This window comes from Myotis daubentonii, chromosome 9 (assembly GCF_963259705.1).
Source record: "Myotis daubentonii chromosome 9, mMyoDau2.1, whole genome shotgun sequence".
NCBI classification, from domain to species: Eukaryota; Metazoa; Chordata; class Mammalia; order Chiroptera; family Vespertilionidae; genus Myotis; species Myotis daubentonii.
This window is the reverse complement of record NC_081848.1, coordinates 78,942,838-78,960,984: the sequence shown is the minus strand read 5'-3', so window position 1 is coordinate 78,960,984 and position 18,147 is coordinate 78,942,838. Positions and strand designations below refer to the sequence as shown.

The 18,147-nt window shown below is 61.5% G+C and overlaps 1 protein-coding gene across 2 annotated transcripts; it reads left to right on the top strand.

The window, feature by feature from the left end:
- Positions 1–2,556: 2,556 nt before the first annotated feature.
- SMIM38 (small integral membrane protein 38) lies at positions 2,557–5,723 on the top strand. Of its 2 annotated transcripts, XR_009454558.1 has the most exons (3): positions 2,557–2,715; positions 3,838–3,924; positions 4,221–4,815. XR_009454558.1 is itself a non-coding variant. In XM_059711226.1 (2 exons), the coding sequence occupies exon 2, from the start codon at positions 4,825–4,827 to the stop codon at positions 4,981–4,983; it is 159 nt and encodes a 52-aa protein (XP_059567209.1). In that variant the 5' UTR covers positions 3,803–3,924; positions 4,221–4,824; the 3' UTR covers positions 4,984–5,723. The 2 variants fall into 2 exon arrangements, 1 of the variants encoding a protein (XP_059567209.1); XM_059711226.1 differs by lacking the exon at positions 2,557–2,715 and having other exon boundaries at positions 3,803–3,924; positions 4,221–5,723.
- Positions 5,724–18,147: the final 12,424 nt, after the last annotated feature.

The window sequence follows — 18,147 nt, the reverse complement described above, 5'->3', positions numbered from 1 at the left end:
AGGCCGCGGGCCGGGCTAAGCCAAAAGGTTACCGTTCCTCTCTTCGGCCCCCAAGCCCGTGCCTCTCTGCGTGCCGTGCCGTGCATGGTTTCTGCTGCAACGACCTGGCCTAAAAGCACGGTTTTACAGACGCTCACTCAGGCGGTGAGCGCACACCCTGCCCTCCAGGCTCTGTAGCCCCGGGATCCGAGTGGGGTTTGCTCTGATCCCTCCCGCTGGGGACTCCCAGGCCGAGGTGAGAACCATGGAGCGGGTTATTTTTTTTTTTTTTTTTTCATGGAGCGGGTTATTAAGGATTCTGACAAGGTAGGCTGAATGAATTGCGTTTTCTTTGTGAGCCCTAATCCGGTGTTGTATTGGCTTCTCGGACATGGCTAATTTATTTGGAATTTCATTCTGTTCCTGACAGCGGCCTTGACTAGCTGTTTGATCACTGCGAGCGAAGTTACATACCAGCTTTCAACTGCCGAGGGGCGCAGCGTCGATGTTCTCAAGTGCATTCTCCGTCTGGCTCTATGCTCGGGCCCCAGACTCGGTGGGGGATGTGGCGGGGCAGGGGGCGGGGAGGGAGGGGGCAGCCTGGGAGGAAGGCGAGGGCCGCAGGGCTCGCCTTCCCCGCCTTCCCCGGGGAAGCTCTCCGTGTTGGGACTGGAATCTGCTTTTGTGATGCAGGCAGAAAGTAAATCAGTGTTCGCATTCCAGCAACACACACAAGACCTCAAAGGACGGTGGCCTGTGAGCTGAGCGTTCCGGTGGGAACTGGGTTTGAAGTGCACGTGCTGGGTGTGGAGATGTGTAGTTTGCGGAGAAGAGGCAGACTGACCACAAACCTGGCCCGGGTCTCAGTTTCCCCAGCAGCCTGTGCCCGTCTCGGCCCAAATGGCAGTCGACGTGGATCTCCAACGCACACTCGTCCCCAGTGATTGCCTTCTTTTGTAACAGCAGCGCGTCTTGTTTGTGCAAAAGGAAAGCAATGGTGATGATTTTCACTAGGATTCCAACGCCTGTGAGAACCTCGGGCTTAGCACAGTAGCTGCTGGTGGGTTCACAAATCCAACCCAAGGAACACACGTGCTTCCCTTCATTCGGGCTCCCCACGCTGTGCATGCAACGCCTTCCTCCCACGTGCCCTCCTGGTGCCGGGAGTGGCGTCCGCCCGGGGGGACGTGGTGAGAGCTCTCACTCCAGAAATACACCCCAGGTCTCAGAGGATGTTGGTGCTGCGATGAAAGCAAAGCCCCCAACCAACCAACCAACCAAAAGCCAGGGTGATAGGCACAGAACATGGGGGAGGGGCTATTGTCCCATTTTACAGATGAGGAAGCTGAGGCCCGGCGCACGGCAGAAACACCTTGATGGAGACCCGGCTTCCATAGAGCAAGCAACTCGAATGGGGCCCTTGCGGCTTGTGCTGGCGCTGTCACCACAGCACCCCAGCGAGAGCTGGTCCTGGGTGGGGACCGGGCTGTCCCTTCATCCCCAGCCCTCCACCACGGACCTCGCCTGTGGAAAGGGCTCGGCTGCCAAGCATTTTGTTAGGGGACAACCGGGGAGGGCATGCAGGTCCCCGCTTCACCGGGGGCGGGGGCGGGTGGCGTTTGGGTGTAGGAAGGCCTCCAAGCCCTTTGTACCCTGAGTTTAACCCAGGCCCCCCATTTGTCCTCGGCGACCAGGGCAGGAGCTCCCACCGGCTCAGTTCCGTGAGTTGTAGCCAATGCCAACTCCTGTTGCCAGGAACGCGCATCCTCTCCGTCATCTTTGTTGCGGGCTGCATGCTGGCAGGTGCAGGAGGAAATGGGAGGCGTGGGGGGGGGGGGAGGCAGAGTCAGGAGGAAAGAGGGGAAAGCCAAGAAGAGGTGTGATTCAGGCACAGCTGGGCTCACCTTGATCTTGAGGGGAATTCTGGAAGCTTTGAGTTTGTCCTGACCCAGCAGGAGCTCTCATCACCCGCCGCGTGGCCTGTGTTTGGTGAAGGGCAGCCTGGGCGGCAGGGGGGGAGGGGGCACTGAGGGTGGTGGTGGTGGTGGTGGTGGAAAGCCCGGGGTGCTCCGGCTCTATGTGTGAGGGGGTTTCCCCAGCTGAGGACATCCCCCCAAGAAGAGTTGTGTGGAGAGTGAAGGGACACTGACGTCAGAGGCAGGTGACAGGGCCCCAGGCATGGGGTGGAGCCCTGATCGGCCCCAGGCCCACCGTCACTGCTACTTGTGGGGTGTCTTGGGGCACTTCCTCCCTGGGAATGGGGAGCACCGGGCGCCCACTCCATGGAGACTGGGTGCCGCGTGAGCAATGCCTACAAAGCTGGCCCATGTGCTGTGCTTTTGTGATCACCTCGTTATGGTTTCCTGTGGGTGACGCCCCCTTATCCACCGAAGGCCCCTGCGCCTGCACCTGCACCGGCAGCTTTTTCCCAGAACGGCAGCCCCGGGACGGCAGTGACCCTCGCCGAGGGCTTGTCGACCTTGGCCTCGCTGACTCCCAGGAGCCGGGGACGTCCTAGCAGGAAGAGGGGCCTCTGTGACCCTGAGTTTCCTTGTGCGATGTCACGTGACGGGGTGCTGTTGACTCCGTGAGCTGGGCAAACAGATTTATCCCAGGCCGCCTGTCGGCACCTGCAGGGTCGGAGCTGCGGGGTGGGCAGCTGAGAGCGGGCGGCCCTGCGTGTGCCCGGCGCCTCCGGCTCCCACAGGACGCCCGCTGGAGACTCTGGCCTCTCAGGTACGTGAGATGCCTGCTGGGATCAGCCTCTTCTTCCACCCCGAGTTCCTGGCTGCCTTCCCGGGCACCGGCACCCCACAGGCAGGTGGGTGTCTCCAGGAAGGCAACTGGCGAGGCGTCTGAGGAGCCTCTGCGAGGTCCTGGATGCCCGTCAGCACACGTCCCGCGGAAGCCGGCTGTGGTCCCTGACTGCACGCCGGGTCTGCCGTCTCAATTCCCGCGTGTGTGACCTTCACACCTCTGCGCACGCGAACAGACCCAGAGCTGGATGCTAGCTGAGAGAGACCCCCTGCCAGGTGCACGCCTGGGGCTCTGTGGACGGAAAAGGGTACCGCTGCCCAGAGAGCGAGGCAGGGCCCAGCTCAGGGTCCAGATGGCCTTTGCCAGTGGGTGGTGGCTGGGCTGCCAGGGCCCCAGGCCGGGGTGATGGTGGAGGAGCAGTGGGGAGCTCCCCGGGATTATTGTATGAAAACCACCAGTGAGTGCGCCAGCCAGGGCCTTTGCCCACCTTCAGGTGTGCTCCCTGCCAAAGCCTTTGCATTTGCTCTGTAGACTCTTCTGGAGAGGCTGGTGGGAGCCCATTGTTATTTTGAAGGGAAAGGGCTCCAGGAACTGCCTTCAGGTGACCCACGGCCCAGGAGATCCCTTAGCTTTCTCTCTGGCTCAGGGCTCTGTGGGTCGGACCTCTTCCCGACCCCCAGGACAGGCACCTGAGGCCTGCGCTCCTCGTAGGGGCCCTGAGCTCCATGGGGCCCCTTTGAGTTAAGGGGGGTAGGATTGGAGTTGGCGAGGGGCCAGGGCTGTGTCTCCCCTCACAGAAACTTGGCTCTGAGAGGCCAGAGCTGAACTCGGCGGTGGGCCGAGTCTGTAGAGGTGTGTGTCCTGGTGAGTGTGCATGTGAGCGTGCATATGTACGTGAGCATTCACGTGTGCATGTGTGTGTGTGTGTGTGTGTGTGTGTGTGTGTGTCAGGCGGAGAAGGGTGGGCAGACATTTCTCAGGGTCTTGTCTTTGGGGGAGAGGAGGGAGGGAGGCCAGAGAGCCTGACCCTGGGCACCATGTGGTCCTGGTGTGAACACTCACCCCCGCCCCCCCCCGCCCCCCCCCCCCGATCCTCCCCAGACCTGCACGTGGATTCGTCCCTTGCCTCGCTTTCCCGTAAGGAGTCCGTGGCCCCAAGTGGTTGGGCAGCTTGTCCGAGGTCACTCAGTGAGTCTGCAGTGGGACCTGGTTTGGGACCAAGGGTCGCTGTGAGGGGTCTGAGGGGGCCCTGCAGGACTGTCCCGTCCAGCGCCGGCCGTGGGTCTTGCCCAAGGCTTGGGTCCGCTGGCCTGGGTGGGCAGGGAGGCGCTGGGAGTCTTTTTCTGGGCTGTTTGTCTCAGACTGCACGACCCCCTCACTGTCACAGCCCATGTGCTAACTGAGCCGTGTTTGGGGTCCCCCTGGGCTCGAGGGGACTGTCCTCATTTTCTCCCCCTCTCTCCTTTCCCTTTTCATTTGCACAGCTCTCTCCTGGCCTCCCACCAGGCCCGGTGCCCGCCGGCGTCCCTGCCCCCACCCCACCGGGCCTGCTGCTGCTGCAGAGACGGGCACCGGACAGCGCGGCCTCCAGAGTGATAGCTAATTGGGGAGAGAAAGGGCCCGATTGTCTCGCGGGGCCGGAAGAGCGGCGTGGGCGGCTGAAAGAGCCGGAGAAGGTGGCCAGCTTCGCCCAGCAGCTGCCGCCGGAGACGTTTGCAGATTACGTCAGCGCTGGCGAGCAGGGGGCGCGGGCAGAGGGGAGGCTGGGCAGCCACCCGCCCCGGGCCCTGACAATGCGGTCATTGTCGGCCCCGAGAGCCGCTCGCTCTGGATGAATGCTGCACGGGCCTCTTGACCACGGAGGCCGCTCGCCGTCCCCGATCCGTCCTCTCACATGCCAGGGAGGCCCTGGGCTGGAGTCTGGCCTGCTCGGGGGCTGTGGAGGGGACAGGGCCGGCCCTGGGTGTGGGCGTGGCCGAGGAGACGCCCAGCTGTCCTGAGCTCCTGGCCCAGGCCCCTGGCTGCAGGGTGGGCACTTGGGAGAGCCCTGCCTGGAACTCAGGGCCCGTGGGGCCGCCCGCCCTCGGCATGGCCTCCTGGTTTGGCGGGAGCATGGGCCCCGATCCCCTCATGGTCCTGCTGGTGATTATCTTGCTGGCGCGCTTCATTCTGTGGTCCTGCCTCGGGAGGTACATTGATTACAGGCTGGCCCGGCGGCGGCAGCCCCCCAAACCCAAGGAGGACTAGGGCCTCTCCGGACGCCAGGCACGGCCCTTCCGGAGGGCACTGTCCCTGAGATGCCCGACCCTGAGTCCGAGGGTGGTGGGGCCGGGGGTCATGGAGCAGGACCGGCGAAGGACCCTGGTGCCCCACCCGCGGGCAGAGATGGACGATGGCCCACCTGGACTGACCAGGGCTGTCCTGGTCGCGTCCTACATCCCACGCTGGGGGCAGAGGGGCCTCCACTGCCTGCCTGTCACTGCCTGGGGCCCCCTGTCGGGGTGAGTGATCCGGGCGTAGGTCTCGCTTTAAGACTTTCTGCGCTTCCAATTCTTTATAAACGTGTTTGCAGAAGGAGGTGGGGGTGAGCCAGAGAGGTGGGTGGGGGGACACAAGAACAGATGTGACCACACCACGGCCAGCCTGCCACCAAGAGTCACCCCCCTGTCTCAGTCACCTCCTGCTGCCCAGAGGGATGAGTAAGTGCGGGCAGCTGCCTCGGTTTCCCCCAGAGCAGACCCCTTGGGGCAGGAGAACCTGGCGGTGGGGGGGCTGGCGACGAAGCCGCGAGGCTGGCGGGAAGGGAAGTGGGGGGCAGAGGAGGGTCAAGACTGATCTTCAAGGACAAACCTCGCTGTGTCCGTCCCTCCCACGTCCTACGGGATGCCCGGCGACCTGCAGCAGAAACTGGCACCTTTGCCACGCTGCTACCGCCCTGGGCTCCGGAGGGGAGCTCCCTGGTGGACGTGCCCTGTGTCCCCGGGGCCTGGGACCACGTCAGTCTAACAAAGGGACTCGCGACCGGGACTCTGGGCCGTGCGGTGTCCGCTGCACACCGGGGGCGGGGGGCTGGAGACAGAGGCCCGACACGTCCAAGAAATGGAGCCCGATGAAAACCCAGGGCTCCGAGGCTTGGGGGCTCCCTGGTGGCGATGCTCCGTGCGCGTTGCCGGGAGGAGCCGACGCCACCGGCGACCACTGGTACAGCTGACCCCGACCGGCGTCCTCGCTGCAATAAACCACACCGTGAGCACGCCAGCCGCCGGGAGTAAGAGTGCCCTCCCTCACGACTGACCCTGGGGGTGAACTGGGCGACCCCGAGCTGGCAGCGGGGGTCAGGCATGAAGGTGGTCGTGGACGTTCCTGACCGCTTCACCTCCTTCCCTCCCCTCCCCCGCGGAAACCTCCGAAGGGCACCCGTGAAAAGTGAGTCAGCCCGCCCCTCTCCCCGGCCATCTAACTCCCCCCCCCCCACTGCAGCCCGCGGTACCCCTTCCTCCGGGCTCCTCTGGAGTGATTCCGAGCCCTTTCGAGCAAATACAAACGCCTTCTCCCACTGCCTGCTCCTTTCCCATAAGCGTAGCAAGTTCCTCCTACTCTTCCATTGCCCATATCTGTTTTTGTGGGCTTTCTATTTATTTCTATAATGAGCATTTTTTTTTAAAGAAAGAAATAAACAATGAGTTATAAATATATTGAAAAAGGGCAGCAAACGAGACGGTGGGGCGAGGGTTGGGGAGGGGCTTGGGGAGCAGCCAGTCATTTCCTGGTGTGTTTAGGGGCAGGGGTGAGTGGGGACGGGGCGCCCGGAGTCGGGGACAGGGCAAGGGGCAGTGTGGTCCCTCGGCCTGAGCACTGATCTCATCATAAGACTCTCCTCCCTCCCACTCAGGAGGCCACACAGCCGCTCCCCCCCCAACTCTGCCCCCTGGGCAGGCCCCCACTAGCCAGGCCCATCTGTGTGTGTGTGAGGGGCGGGGGAGGATGGGAGCCATAGAACAGCTCCCTGGACCCACCCTCATTGCCCCCACATGGGACCTGATGCCACCCGCTGCCCAGCGCCCCTGCAGGTGCCTGCTGGGCATCCTGAGACCAGATGTTGGGCGGGGCAGGTGGTGAGGGTGCCTGCCTCTCCTCCCAGCCAGGCCTTGGCCCAGGGTGTGGGCGGAGCAGCCTGGCCCCTGCCCTCTCCTCCTGCTTGGCCAGAGACCAGCAGCCCAGCATCCGAGAGCAGAGCCGGTGGTGGAGATGAGTCACTGCATCTGAAAAAGAGTGAACGTGCTTCCTCCCAGCACCAGCTGTGCCGCCACGGCATCCCCAGCAGTGTGCTCGTGGCAGGGAGGCCGGGCCTTCCACGAGGCCGGAGCCTCCGGCTGCAGCCCACGGGGGGCTCTTTCCCCGCGCCCCCCCCCCCGCCCCCAGCCCCGCTGGTATTAGGGCCTGTACAGGCTCCATGTTGGTGCGATGGACGGAAGAGAGGGTCCCTGCCCCCACAGCTCCCGGGGCAGTGGGGACAATGGATAGACGTGAATCATGTCCACGTCTGGGAGACCACCCTAAGGGCCACGCCACAGGGTCAGGGTGCCACAGAGATGCCCCCAGGGAACGGGGCATTCATTCTGTCTCGGGGTTTGGGGGAGGCTGCCTGGAGGAGGTGTTGCCAGAGGTAGGGCTTGGGGATGCTGATAGGCAGGTCGGGAGGAATGGTGCTCCAGGCAGAAGGAACAGTATGAGCCAGGGCCCGGAGGCGGGAACGCTCAGGGCCAGTTTAGGATGCCCGCAGTGCCTCTCAGACCAGGTCTCTCAGGGCGAGGGTGTGGTTGCTGGTGTTCTGGGAGCTGAGTTGGGGAAGGGGGAGGGATGCAAAGGGTCACTTGAGCTGTCATGCTGGTCTTGGCAAGACCCGGGCCCTCAACTGTGCTGGCTCCCCCAGTGGTACCTCCTCCAGAGAATAAGATGGGGGTGTCCTCCCAGTGGGGGTGGGGCTGTGGGGCGGGGGTCTGGGGCTTCAACCGCACCTCAGAAGCATTTACCTAGTTCCCCTCGTGCTGCAGCCTCTCTCTCTCCCCCCTCCGCCACCCGCCCAGTTCCCGAGGGGATTTTTGGAGGGGTCCTCTGTGTAAATAAGCTCTCGCCCCAGCCCCTGGCTTTCTCAGCTGCCGAGGGGCCAGCTTTCTTGGGTTTGCTCATCGCCTTCTATCCACCTTCTCCAGCCTGGTCACTGCCCGTCTCATTCTCCGTGTCCTTGTGGGGGTGTCCGTAAAGCCCCCTGCAGTAGCTCTGGCCAGGGCCTGGGAAGAGGCAGCACTGGATGACGTCGCTCAAGCGGCCGCTCCCCCAGCCCACGTTGCTTTTTCTCATTTAACGCTATTTTTCAGTTTCATCATCTACTTGTCACCATCAGAGACTCTTCCCCCAAAGAGCATCCCATGGAATGCCGGTAGCTGTGCCAGGAAACCAAGATATTCCAGAGGCAAATAAATGGGGGTGTTTGGGGTTTACGAGGAAGACGGCGGCCAGTGCCAAGGCCTGGAATCTCCGTCTGGGCACGTTCGAAGGCCCGCAAGGCCTGCAGCCCCGGCCGAGCGCTCCCCGGAGCCCCGCCTCTCCCTTGCCCCCTCGCCGCTGACCCCCAGGGGGTCTCTGGAACCTCTGTGTCTCCACCTGTTGCCCCCAACCCTCTCGCTGCCCCACGGCCATGATCATCACGTCCACTCTGAAGTCTCCAGACGCTCGGCCCAGGATCTCCTGCTGCTGTGGGCTGCCCCCTCCACTGGAATGTGTTTTTAAAAACGGGGTGTAGTTTAGATGTGGTAACAGGCATGCATTTTAAAGTGTATACGTCCATGTATGCATATCTGTCCTTGCAACCATCAAGTAAGAGATCAAGTTACAGCATTTTCTAGCACCCAGGCTCCCTCGGGGCCCTCCAGCCACTGACACATCCCTCCCCCCGCCCGCCCCCCCGGCCCCCGGGACCACCATCCTGATTTCTATCTCCACAGATGAGTTTCTCCTGTTTCTAAATATCATACAAGAGAGACCGTGTGTGCTTTTTGATAAATGCCCGGCTGCTTTCTCGGAGTGGTGTCTGCCAGCGCCATTATGCTGTATGTGCACCCCGTCCGTTCCTCCGTGCTGCCAAGCCGTGCCCCACAGGGGGGCAGGGGGTGCACCGGTTCATTTATCCACTCCACTGCTGGGGGACATCTGGGTAGTTTTCAGGTTTTGATGACTTTGAGTAAAAAGCTCTGACCATGTGGACACGTGCCTTTGGATGGCCACATGCACAGATTTTTTAGATTCATGCTCGGAAGTGGAGCTGCTGGGTCTTAGGGTGCCGATAGTTTATCGGAAACGGCCCCACCGTCCCGCAGCCAGTGGCTGGTGCTCTCGCTCGGCCCACTTGTAGCTGGCGCGTTCCAGGCGCTTCCTGTCTTCTCCGGAACCTGGTCAGTCCCTCCATCCCCCGCCTCCTCCTGCTGGGTGTGCGGCGGCATTGTGTGATCAGAGATGTTCTGGATGTGATCGGTATACGCCGAACACCAATCACATGTGCGGTCTCATGCCAGGTGTTGGGAACATGCCACCGCCTCCCGGAAGCCTGCCCTGGCCTCAGGCCGGGCTAGGAGAACCCGAGGGGCTCCCCCAGAGCCCCTGTGCCCCAGGCACATCACCTGCTGTTGGATACCAGGAAGGGCACCCTACCGTCTGCTGGAAGAAGGAAGGAGGGGAGGGAGGGAGGAGACACAGAGGGAAGAGAGGGAAAGGGGAAGGGAAGGGGGAAGGAGGGGAGAGGAAGGTGGCTGGCGCACCGGCACCGTGTGAGCAGAGCCGCGCTCCCTCCCCCGCCACCTGCGCACAGACACAGGATCCCGTGGGAGCGGGCGCCCAGCGCTGCTGTGTGTAAACAGAGCCTGCCCCTCTGGTGTCGCCCCGTCTTCCGACACTGGCCTTCGCCTCCCCACGGAAACCCAAGACCCAGCCTGGGACAAGGGTTGGCAGATGTCTGTGAAAAGGGCCGTCTGCCTTTGCCGATAAGAATTCTCCACACAATGGGACGGAATTCCCACCAGACTCAGGGTCAGCGGGCTCCGACAGGCCTGGGTCACGGCCCCCCTACCGCTCCGGGCCTCTCTGATGGCCCGGGCTCGCCCTGGGCACCCCTGGCACCAGCTCCCCTCTCATCTAAGCCCATGCCCTTGCCCTTGCAGGATTCCTCCCATAGGCAGGTCTTCCTCCGAAGGCCCTGAGCCGGAGTGTGGGTGCCCTTGACTCAGCCTCACTGTCTGGCCCTGGATCTCGGGGGTCAGGAGGGCTGAGGCCCAGAGGCCTGGTGCGGGACGGGGGACACACAGTGGTGGCAAATGATTCGGGCTCACCTGGCTGGGGGCTCAGAGACGGACAGTCCCCGTGAAAGTTTCCTCTAACGTCCCCATAGAGAGAAGCTAAGGACGTCAACGAGGTGGCCCCGGTCCACAGTGTGCGGAGGGCAACCCCGGGCCTGGGCGTGGGTCCCCCCTGAGCCCGGACCCGCCTCATCACAGCGAGTGCTTTGAGAGAAGGCAGGCGTGTGCACGTGGGTGCTGGGGGAGGGGTGTGGGACATGGTGGCCAAGGTCCCCCACGGAAAGCCCACACCTGTCACCCCCACCTGTACCTGGAGACCTGACATCTATTCTGTGGAAGCCCCCTCCCTCTGTCCTGCAAGCGGAGGGGATCGCCAAGGGGGGAGCGCCCGGGGGCCCACTCGTTGACCCACACGCTGGGGCGTCATCAGCATCCTCACCCCCATTTACAAGTGAGAACCTCGGCCTCGCCTCGCAGGAGGAGGTCTCGCCAAGCTGAAGCCGGTGGACCCAGGGCCCTGGCTTCCTCCCTGCATAAGGGTCCCTTCCAGGAGGAGAAGCGTGGACCTGCCTCCCGGAGATGCCGAGACGGTCACGCGGGCGGGTGTTTGTGCCGCACCTGCACGCCAGGCACATTGCTGAGCCAGACTCGGTGTCCTGGTGGCAGGGGGTGGGTAGGGGGGTGGGTGGGGGGGGTAAGTGAGGGCCCTGCCCTTCCCCTTTCTCCTCTCAGTGGCCACCCGACAGCAGGGCAGGCCCTGGGGACCCTGGCGGCTTTGGGCTGGACTGAGCCGCCTTCTCCTCTGCCAAGGCTGACTCCTCAGCTCCCTGAAGTGCTCGGGGCCTCTCCTCTGCGCTGGCCGCCCCGCCAGGTGCCCCTGCACCCTCGCGTCTCCGGCGCAGGGTGTGCGGCTGTCTCCTGCCTCCTGATGCGCCGAGACCAGGTGTTCGGACAACCGGCCGGCAGCCTGCACGGTCAGCCTGTGCTGCGCCGGCCGGTGCTGGGCGAAGCTGCCAGCTGTGCACAGAGCCCTCATCAGCACAGAAAGATCGGCAGCATGGAAGCACCTGGGGTCCTTTCCATTTCTTCACGAGACTCATAGGCGCAGGCACCTCCAAGCTCTGGGCGTGTGCTGCCGACGCTGTGGAAACTCCACCAGACTTTTCACTCTGTCCGGCAGCTCGGCCATCACCCTGGCCGCTCCCTTTACCCAGCCGAGGCCGCAAATTTCAAACCTGGTTTGCTGCAGGTACATTTTCTTTAAACCCTTCGTCGCGGGTCCCGTCACCTCTGCGGCGTTATGAGACCTGCGGGGAGGTCGGGTTTGGCTCAGCAGCCGCCGTCGGCGAGCACGTCACCACACAGACGGCCAGCTGGTCTCCGATCCCACTATCAGCGGGCTCATTACATGTTACCGACGACGCCGGGGACGCAGCTTGTCATTCCTGGTGCCCTGCAACATGTCAATCTCTGTCCGTCCCACGATTTCATTTCAAATCTCTGCATCTCTGCAGGAGTCAGCTGGTGAACTCATACGTCGAAATATGCCTTCGCTTTTATCTCTCACGCCTGCATCCAGGGCCTCCCTAAATTGCCTCCATTTGCAGACGGAGCAGACCGCGTCCCCCTCTAACAGTGCACGGCGTTTGCTAAGAAATGAACTCGTTCGACGATGAATTTCAGCGATTTTCCATTTTCCTTGACCTAATTGAATGAGCAGATGCTTTATCTGCCTCGGCTCCGGACAAAGTGGATTCCCGCTCCAAAACTGCAGCGACGCCAAATGCATTTTGCTTCTTTAATGCTTCCTGATCGTTTCCAGAGCTGCTTTTGTCATGAGAAGCTCTGTGGGTTGGGGCCGCTCTTTCCTCCCGATAACCGGATTTTCCTTCCGGGGACGGCGAGCCGCAGGGGCAGCCAGGCCTGTCCTTTCTCTACAAAGTCATTTTCTCCACAAAGCCCTCCCAGTGCCGCAGCCCGCCTTGAACTTTTTGCCCTTGGAGGGCGATGGGTGCTGGCCATCCATCTGGCAACTATAAAAATGGGCTCGAGGCTTATTTTCGATCACTTGTTTTCACTTATTTTCTCAAATTTCCAACCAGGTGCTGGATTCTAACCCCAAACGGTATCATTCTCTGCCTGGGTGTTGACCCCAGATGTACGTCCATTAATTATTGATGGAGAAACCTGGGCCGCTCAGGTGGCTCCTGGGCCAGGTTGGACTCCGCAGGGAAACGCGGAGCCTTTTTGGGGAGTGGGAGGTGGAAACGCGGGGGGTTGAGCCGGGACCACTGGGGGGGGGAGGGGGAGGGCGTTATTACTGGCTGAGTTTTATCCAGTATCATGGCTTTATTTTTGTTTCAATTTCTCTCTCCATGAAGAATCGGCTATTTTTATTCTCCCAGGAAGAAAGAGGACCTTGACCTGAGTTTTGTAATTTACAGGGCTCATGTAAAGCGGTTTTGATGGTTTTATCACATTTCCGACAATTTGGGGGTGGAGGAAAAGGGGTTTCCTCTGGGAAATGGGGGGGGGGCAGCAGCGCCCCTGTCCCCGTCTCCTCCAAGCTGGCCTGCGGGGAGTTTGACAAATGAGGCTGGAGGGGTGGCCGGGCTCGAGCCATGGGGGGCTGGGGCTTTATGGAGCCGGCAGCGGGAAGCCACGGAAAAGTCGGAACGGTCCCTTCGGCAGCGGTTCAGGCTCCGGCTGGTAAAGGTCTCGGGAGGGCCGAGGGGAAGAGGGACTCTGAGTGGACGGGTGAAGGCTTCTCCAGCAGTCCACGGCCAGGGCGAGGCGTCCGGGGTTGAGCCTGGGTTTTGGCGCCAGGTTAGGCGGGAGTTGGAGGTGAGCTGCCACGTTTCTCCCCACACCTGGGCTGACCCCTCCGGTGGGCTGGCCGGGGGTCACTGGGAGGCTTAGCTTGGGATGGGGACCTGCGGTCACTTCGGCATCTCCCGGCCTGTTAGCGGCACAGACTCGGTTTATCAGTAGGGACCCTAGAATTCAGCCAGCCTGGAGCACGTCGATCTGCTCATGCGGGGGCTCATCTGGGGCTCCGGCTCCAGGCCCCCACTGCGAGGGTCACACCGGGTGCGGCCAGCCTTCCCGTGGGGAATATTCCAGAATGTTGTCTTCTGACCAGCACCCCCAACCACTTTCCTTGAATCTGTTTGCAAACGGAATGACTAGGATGCAGGAGGAATGAGCTGGTTCTTTATCTCCACGTGGCAAATGCATTAGGATCAGCCCCCCTCCGAGGCCCTCGGAGCGGGTGACGTAAGCCTGTCTTTGGCGATTTGAACAGTGACCGCCGATAAGGAGTTCGGGCCCATTTTAGCAGTGACAGGGCACCCTCCCTGGTGGCGCCTGGGAATTAGCCGGCCTATCTCTCCATTTATCAAAGGAGGATGAGGCCATCGGGCGGGCTGCGTGCTGGCCTCGCTGTCCTCTAATCCGTGGGGGGGTGTTTTGCCTGCCTGCCATCTTGTCCAGGGTCCCTGGGGTCTGGGTGGCTTCCCACAGGGAGAACCAAGGTCTCGAATCCTGTTGGAGGTGGCCCAGTTCCCTCCCACAATCCAACCTGTGTGGCCGGCCGCCCGCTGGCCAGTGCTGAGGCTTTTGCCCTGAAATGCTGTGGGGACAGGAAGGAGGCAAGGGGTGGGGAGCAACTCTGGAGTTGGGCCTGGGCCACGTTCAGTGTGAGGTGCCAGGGAAGATGGTGGGGGGTTCAACTCAACAGGGGCCCAATGCTGCCCCTGCTAGAGTTCTGAACCCTCTGAGAAAGATCAGTGGAGGGGGAGTAGAGGAGCTGGCACAGTGGAGGGGGAGTAGAGGCCCCAGGGAGCTGGCACAGTGGAGGGGGGAGGCAGAGGCCTGGGGGAGCTGGCACAGTGGAGGGGGGAGGCAGAGGCCTGGGGGAGCTGGCACAGTGGAGGGGGGAGGCAGAGGCCTGGGGGAGCTGGCACAGTGGAGGGGGGAGGCAGAGGCCTGGGGGAGCTGGCACAGTGGAGGGGGGAGGCAGAGGCCTGGGGGAGCTGGCACAGTGGAGGGGGGAGGCAGAGGCCTGGGGGAGCTGACACAGTGGAGGGGGGAGGCAGAGGCTGGGGGGAGCTGGCACAGTGGAGGGGGAGTAGAGGCCCCGGGGGAGCTGGGTAGTGCCAGCTTACAGGGTAGAAGAGGGGCTGGGGCAGAGGAGGCCAAGCTGGCATCTCCCAGCAAAGCTGCAAAAGGGGAGGAGAGATGCCCTCCCTGCAGCCTGCACTGGGAATGCCCTGCTGGCACCTCCATGTTGCCAGTGACACTGTGTCAGACTTCTGACCAGGGAACCGTAGTGATAAGTCTGTGTTATTTTAACCAGCCAAGTTTGCAGTAATCCGCCAGGGCAGCGACCGGACGCTAAGGCAGTGTCTGGTGCAGAGGGAACACTTGTCCACGCAGGGAGGCGAGGGCGAGTGCAGGGAGAGGGGACGGGGTCTGGGACCCGAGTGGTAGCCAATTTATAGTCACATCGTCATCGTCGTCGAAGGATTCCTGCCGAGAGGACTGCCCAGAGACGGCCCCGGAGGGCGGCCCAACAGGAGGCAGGGTGACCCTGGGGCACTTAGTTCGGCTCTTTCCAGTGATGGGAGGGACAGAGCTGAGCACGGGGCCTGCACTTAGGAGCAAGTCCCTGGGGGCTAACCGGTGAGGCCATTTCTGCCGCAGGCAGCCCCGCCCCACTGATCTCTACTGTCCCTTCATTGCCTCCCCACCCTGTAAGACATGGTTGACAGGCTGCATAGGGCCATAGGAGTCCACCACGAGGGCCAGGGGACCTTGCTGGTGGTCAACAGATGGGGATGTAGGCAGTGTTGCCAGTTGAGAAACAGCACCGAGAGGCTGGGTGGCGGCCATGGGTGGGCCTGGTGCGGAGACCGGCAAGGCATTTGGGCGACCGGGGTGCATGCAGGATGAGTGAGAAGAGGCTGGAGTGTTGTCGGGGGTCTGGAAGGCCAGGCTGAGAGCTTAGACTTTAAATCGCAACACGGAAGAGCTGGTTGTGCAGCTGAAGAAAATGAGAAACAGAGAGGGCAAGTGACTTAGCCAATGTCACACAGCACTGTGGTGGCAAAGTGGGACAGGAAAGGGCATTCTGCTTCTCCACCCACAGCCTGGGATCCGGAATGAGGCCTTGGAGCGAAGTCCCAGCTGAGAGTGGGGCCTGCAGCGCCCTGGCCCATGTATGGGTGGCGGCGACATTTCCGAGTTGTCTACAGTTGGCCTTGAACTCAGGCACACGTCCTTTGCAAACAGGAAGAAGTCTCTTTGGGCCTGACGTGAAATAGCTTTGCTGTCACCTTGAATGAAGGAGCTAGACAGGCCTCTGGGGGGTGGCAGATCGAAATAGCCGGTGGGGTCAGCGCAGCCGGCTTGGCCCATGACCACACCGCTGATAACAGACCCTCGGCCATAAATACCCGGAATCAATCAGCGCGCCGCCGACAGCGGCCGTGTTCACATATCACAGCAGATGGCAGAAGGCCGGGACGCGATTTGTCTTCCTTTCAGAGGGATTTCCTGTTTTTTTAGGCAGCGGGAGAGGGTCCATCCGGTGATCAGATCGCGGGCCGAGATAGCCACCTCCGGTTCACCGGCCCCCCACTCGACGTGTCCCCTCAGCCGCCCGGCCGGCCGGTGTCGCGGCGGCTCCAGCGCCTGGCCTCCACAAATGGGAGCCATCAGGCGGCCCCCTGCTCCGCGGAAGCTTCCGGAGGTGGTGGGGGGCCGCCCTGCCTTTCATCTTCCCTCCACTTCCTTTCCGGGCACCTGGCTTTGCTCACAGTCATTTCATTACTTTTTTTCTTCAAAGGCTCTTTCCAACTTGTGCAAATATGTGCAAAGGTCCACAAGCCCTTGCACGGGTGTGTGTGCGCGTGTGCGTGCAGGTGCACGTGCCCCACAGCCTTCCTCACTGGCCAGCCTGGGCCACTGGGCAGCCACTTGCTGCTTCTGGGCTGTCCTGGGCTCACCAGCCGGGCAGAGGGGCTCAGGGCTGAAGGAAGGCCGCAGGGGCACCCATTTCCGCTTCAGAGCCAGGCGCCCCGCTGCCGGCCTGTGACTGGCCTGCGTGTTCAATTCCCTGAACCTCATGCCTCCTCCTCTGGGAGGTTGTGCAGCCGTGGAAGGCACTTGGGTGAGTTCTGCACACAGTGAGCTCTGCAGTTACTTGTTCTGACCGTCTCATTATAGGGCCACTCCAACGTCACCAACTCAGGTCTGGGAGCGGCGCCTTGGAGCTGGATGGGGCTACCCTCTTCTTGATCCTCCCCCTTCCCTGCCTCTCCTACCGTCCCCCCGCCGCCCTCCCCCCCCCCCCCCCCCGCCACCCTGCTCCCAGAGTGTGTCCTTCCACGAGAAGGACAGGGGACCCTGAGCCGGGCGGGGACACATGCATTCTCTTCTTTTCCGGGGAACTGCTGGGGGATGCTTCTGCTGGGATCCCATCTCCGAGGTATTCCCTGCCCCCACTAATGAAATCTCCTGCCCCCCAAATTACCTCCAGACAGCGGCGGTAGCAGGCATCTCTCCTCCAGCCCCGGGCCCACCAGCCGGTCAAATGGGGCATTTAATTGGAAAGAAGCTGGCGGTCTGCCCGGAAATCCTGAAGAAAGGCACCGAGTGGGCCTGCTTCAGAGCCTCGTCACACACCTTCGCCATCGATTTCTGTCTCAGATTCTTGGCGGGGTTCTTGGGACCATTTGATAATGAAAAGCAACAGCCCGAAGCCAACCACGTTGCATAGCTGGGGAAGCCGAGGCAGTTGGGAGGGGGAGAGAGGATCCCCTTCAACGCAGCGCAGGTCTCCAGTTGTTCGAGGACAGCTCTGGGAGGACCACACTGGATGCTTGTCTTACAGCTTCTCCCCACAAGCCTGAAGCCGCCGCGTCCTTGGGGACATCATCCTGGATCCCTTCCCTAGTTTGGGTCCCGCTGGGTGATTCCTGAGTCTGTGGAATGTGGGCTGAAGCCAGCAAACAATGAAGGGTGCGTGGTCCGTGGGGAGACTCACTCCTGGCAGCCCTGCAGGTCTACCTGCCACTCAGGTGGGGCACCTCCATTCAGAGAGAAGCCCAGGTCGTCAGGGCTGGGGCTAGAGCCTGGGGTGCAGAGTCAAGGCCATGTGTGTGCAAGAGAGACCAGGAAAAGGGAAGGACCTAGGGCCAGAGGGCCAGGCGCTGAGCCGCCACGTGGTCAGCAACTTGGTGGCTGGGGCAGGGGCGGGACTCCAGCCCCCTCCTCCTAGACTCCAGCCCTGGCTTCTTCCTCTGCAGAGCGGGAGTGACCACACCTGCTTTGTCAGGTGCTGTGAGGCAAAATGAGGCTTGAGGGCAGAGGGCTGTCCCCACATCACTCAGAGAAGCTGGTCCATCAGCACAGGGCTCATTTCCATCCCATCCGGGGGAGCCCAGCCCTGCTCTTTGTGAGCTGTCTGACTCTGGGCAAGTTCTAAAGCCTGGTGCCTCCTGGTCCTCACCTGTGAAATGGGACAGTATAGGCCCACTCACAAAGCTGGGAGGTGCAAAGGGTTAGTCCACGTAGAGACCCCGGAACAGTGCCTGGTTGGCACTCAGTGTGGGTTAGCTGTCCTGGTCTGATGATGGTGGTGTTTATGGTGGTGGTGATGATGGTAATGATTATGGTGATGGTAGTAATGTTGATTATGATGATGATGATAGTAGTGATGGTAATGATGATGGTGGTGGTGATGATGTTGATGATAATGATGATGATGATAGTGATGTGATGATGATGATGGTGACGATGATGATGGTGGTGGTAGTGATGATGGTGATGATAGTGATGATAGTGATGATGGTGATAGTGATGTGATGATGATGGTGACGATGATGATGCTGGTGGTGATGATGGTGGTGATGATAATGGTGGTGGTAGTGATGATGGTGGTGATGATAATGGTGATGGTGGTGGTGATGATGGTAATGATTATGGTGGATGGTAGTAATGTTGATTATGATGATGATGATAGGATGGTAATGAAGACAGTGATAGTGATGTGACGATG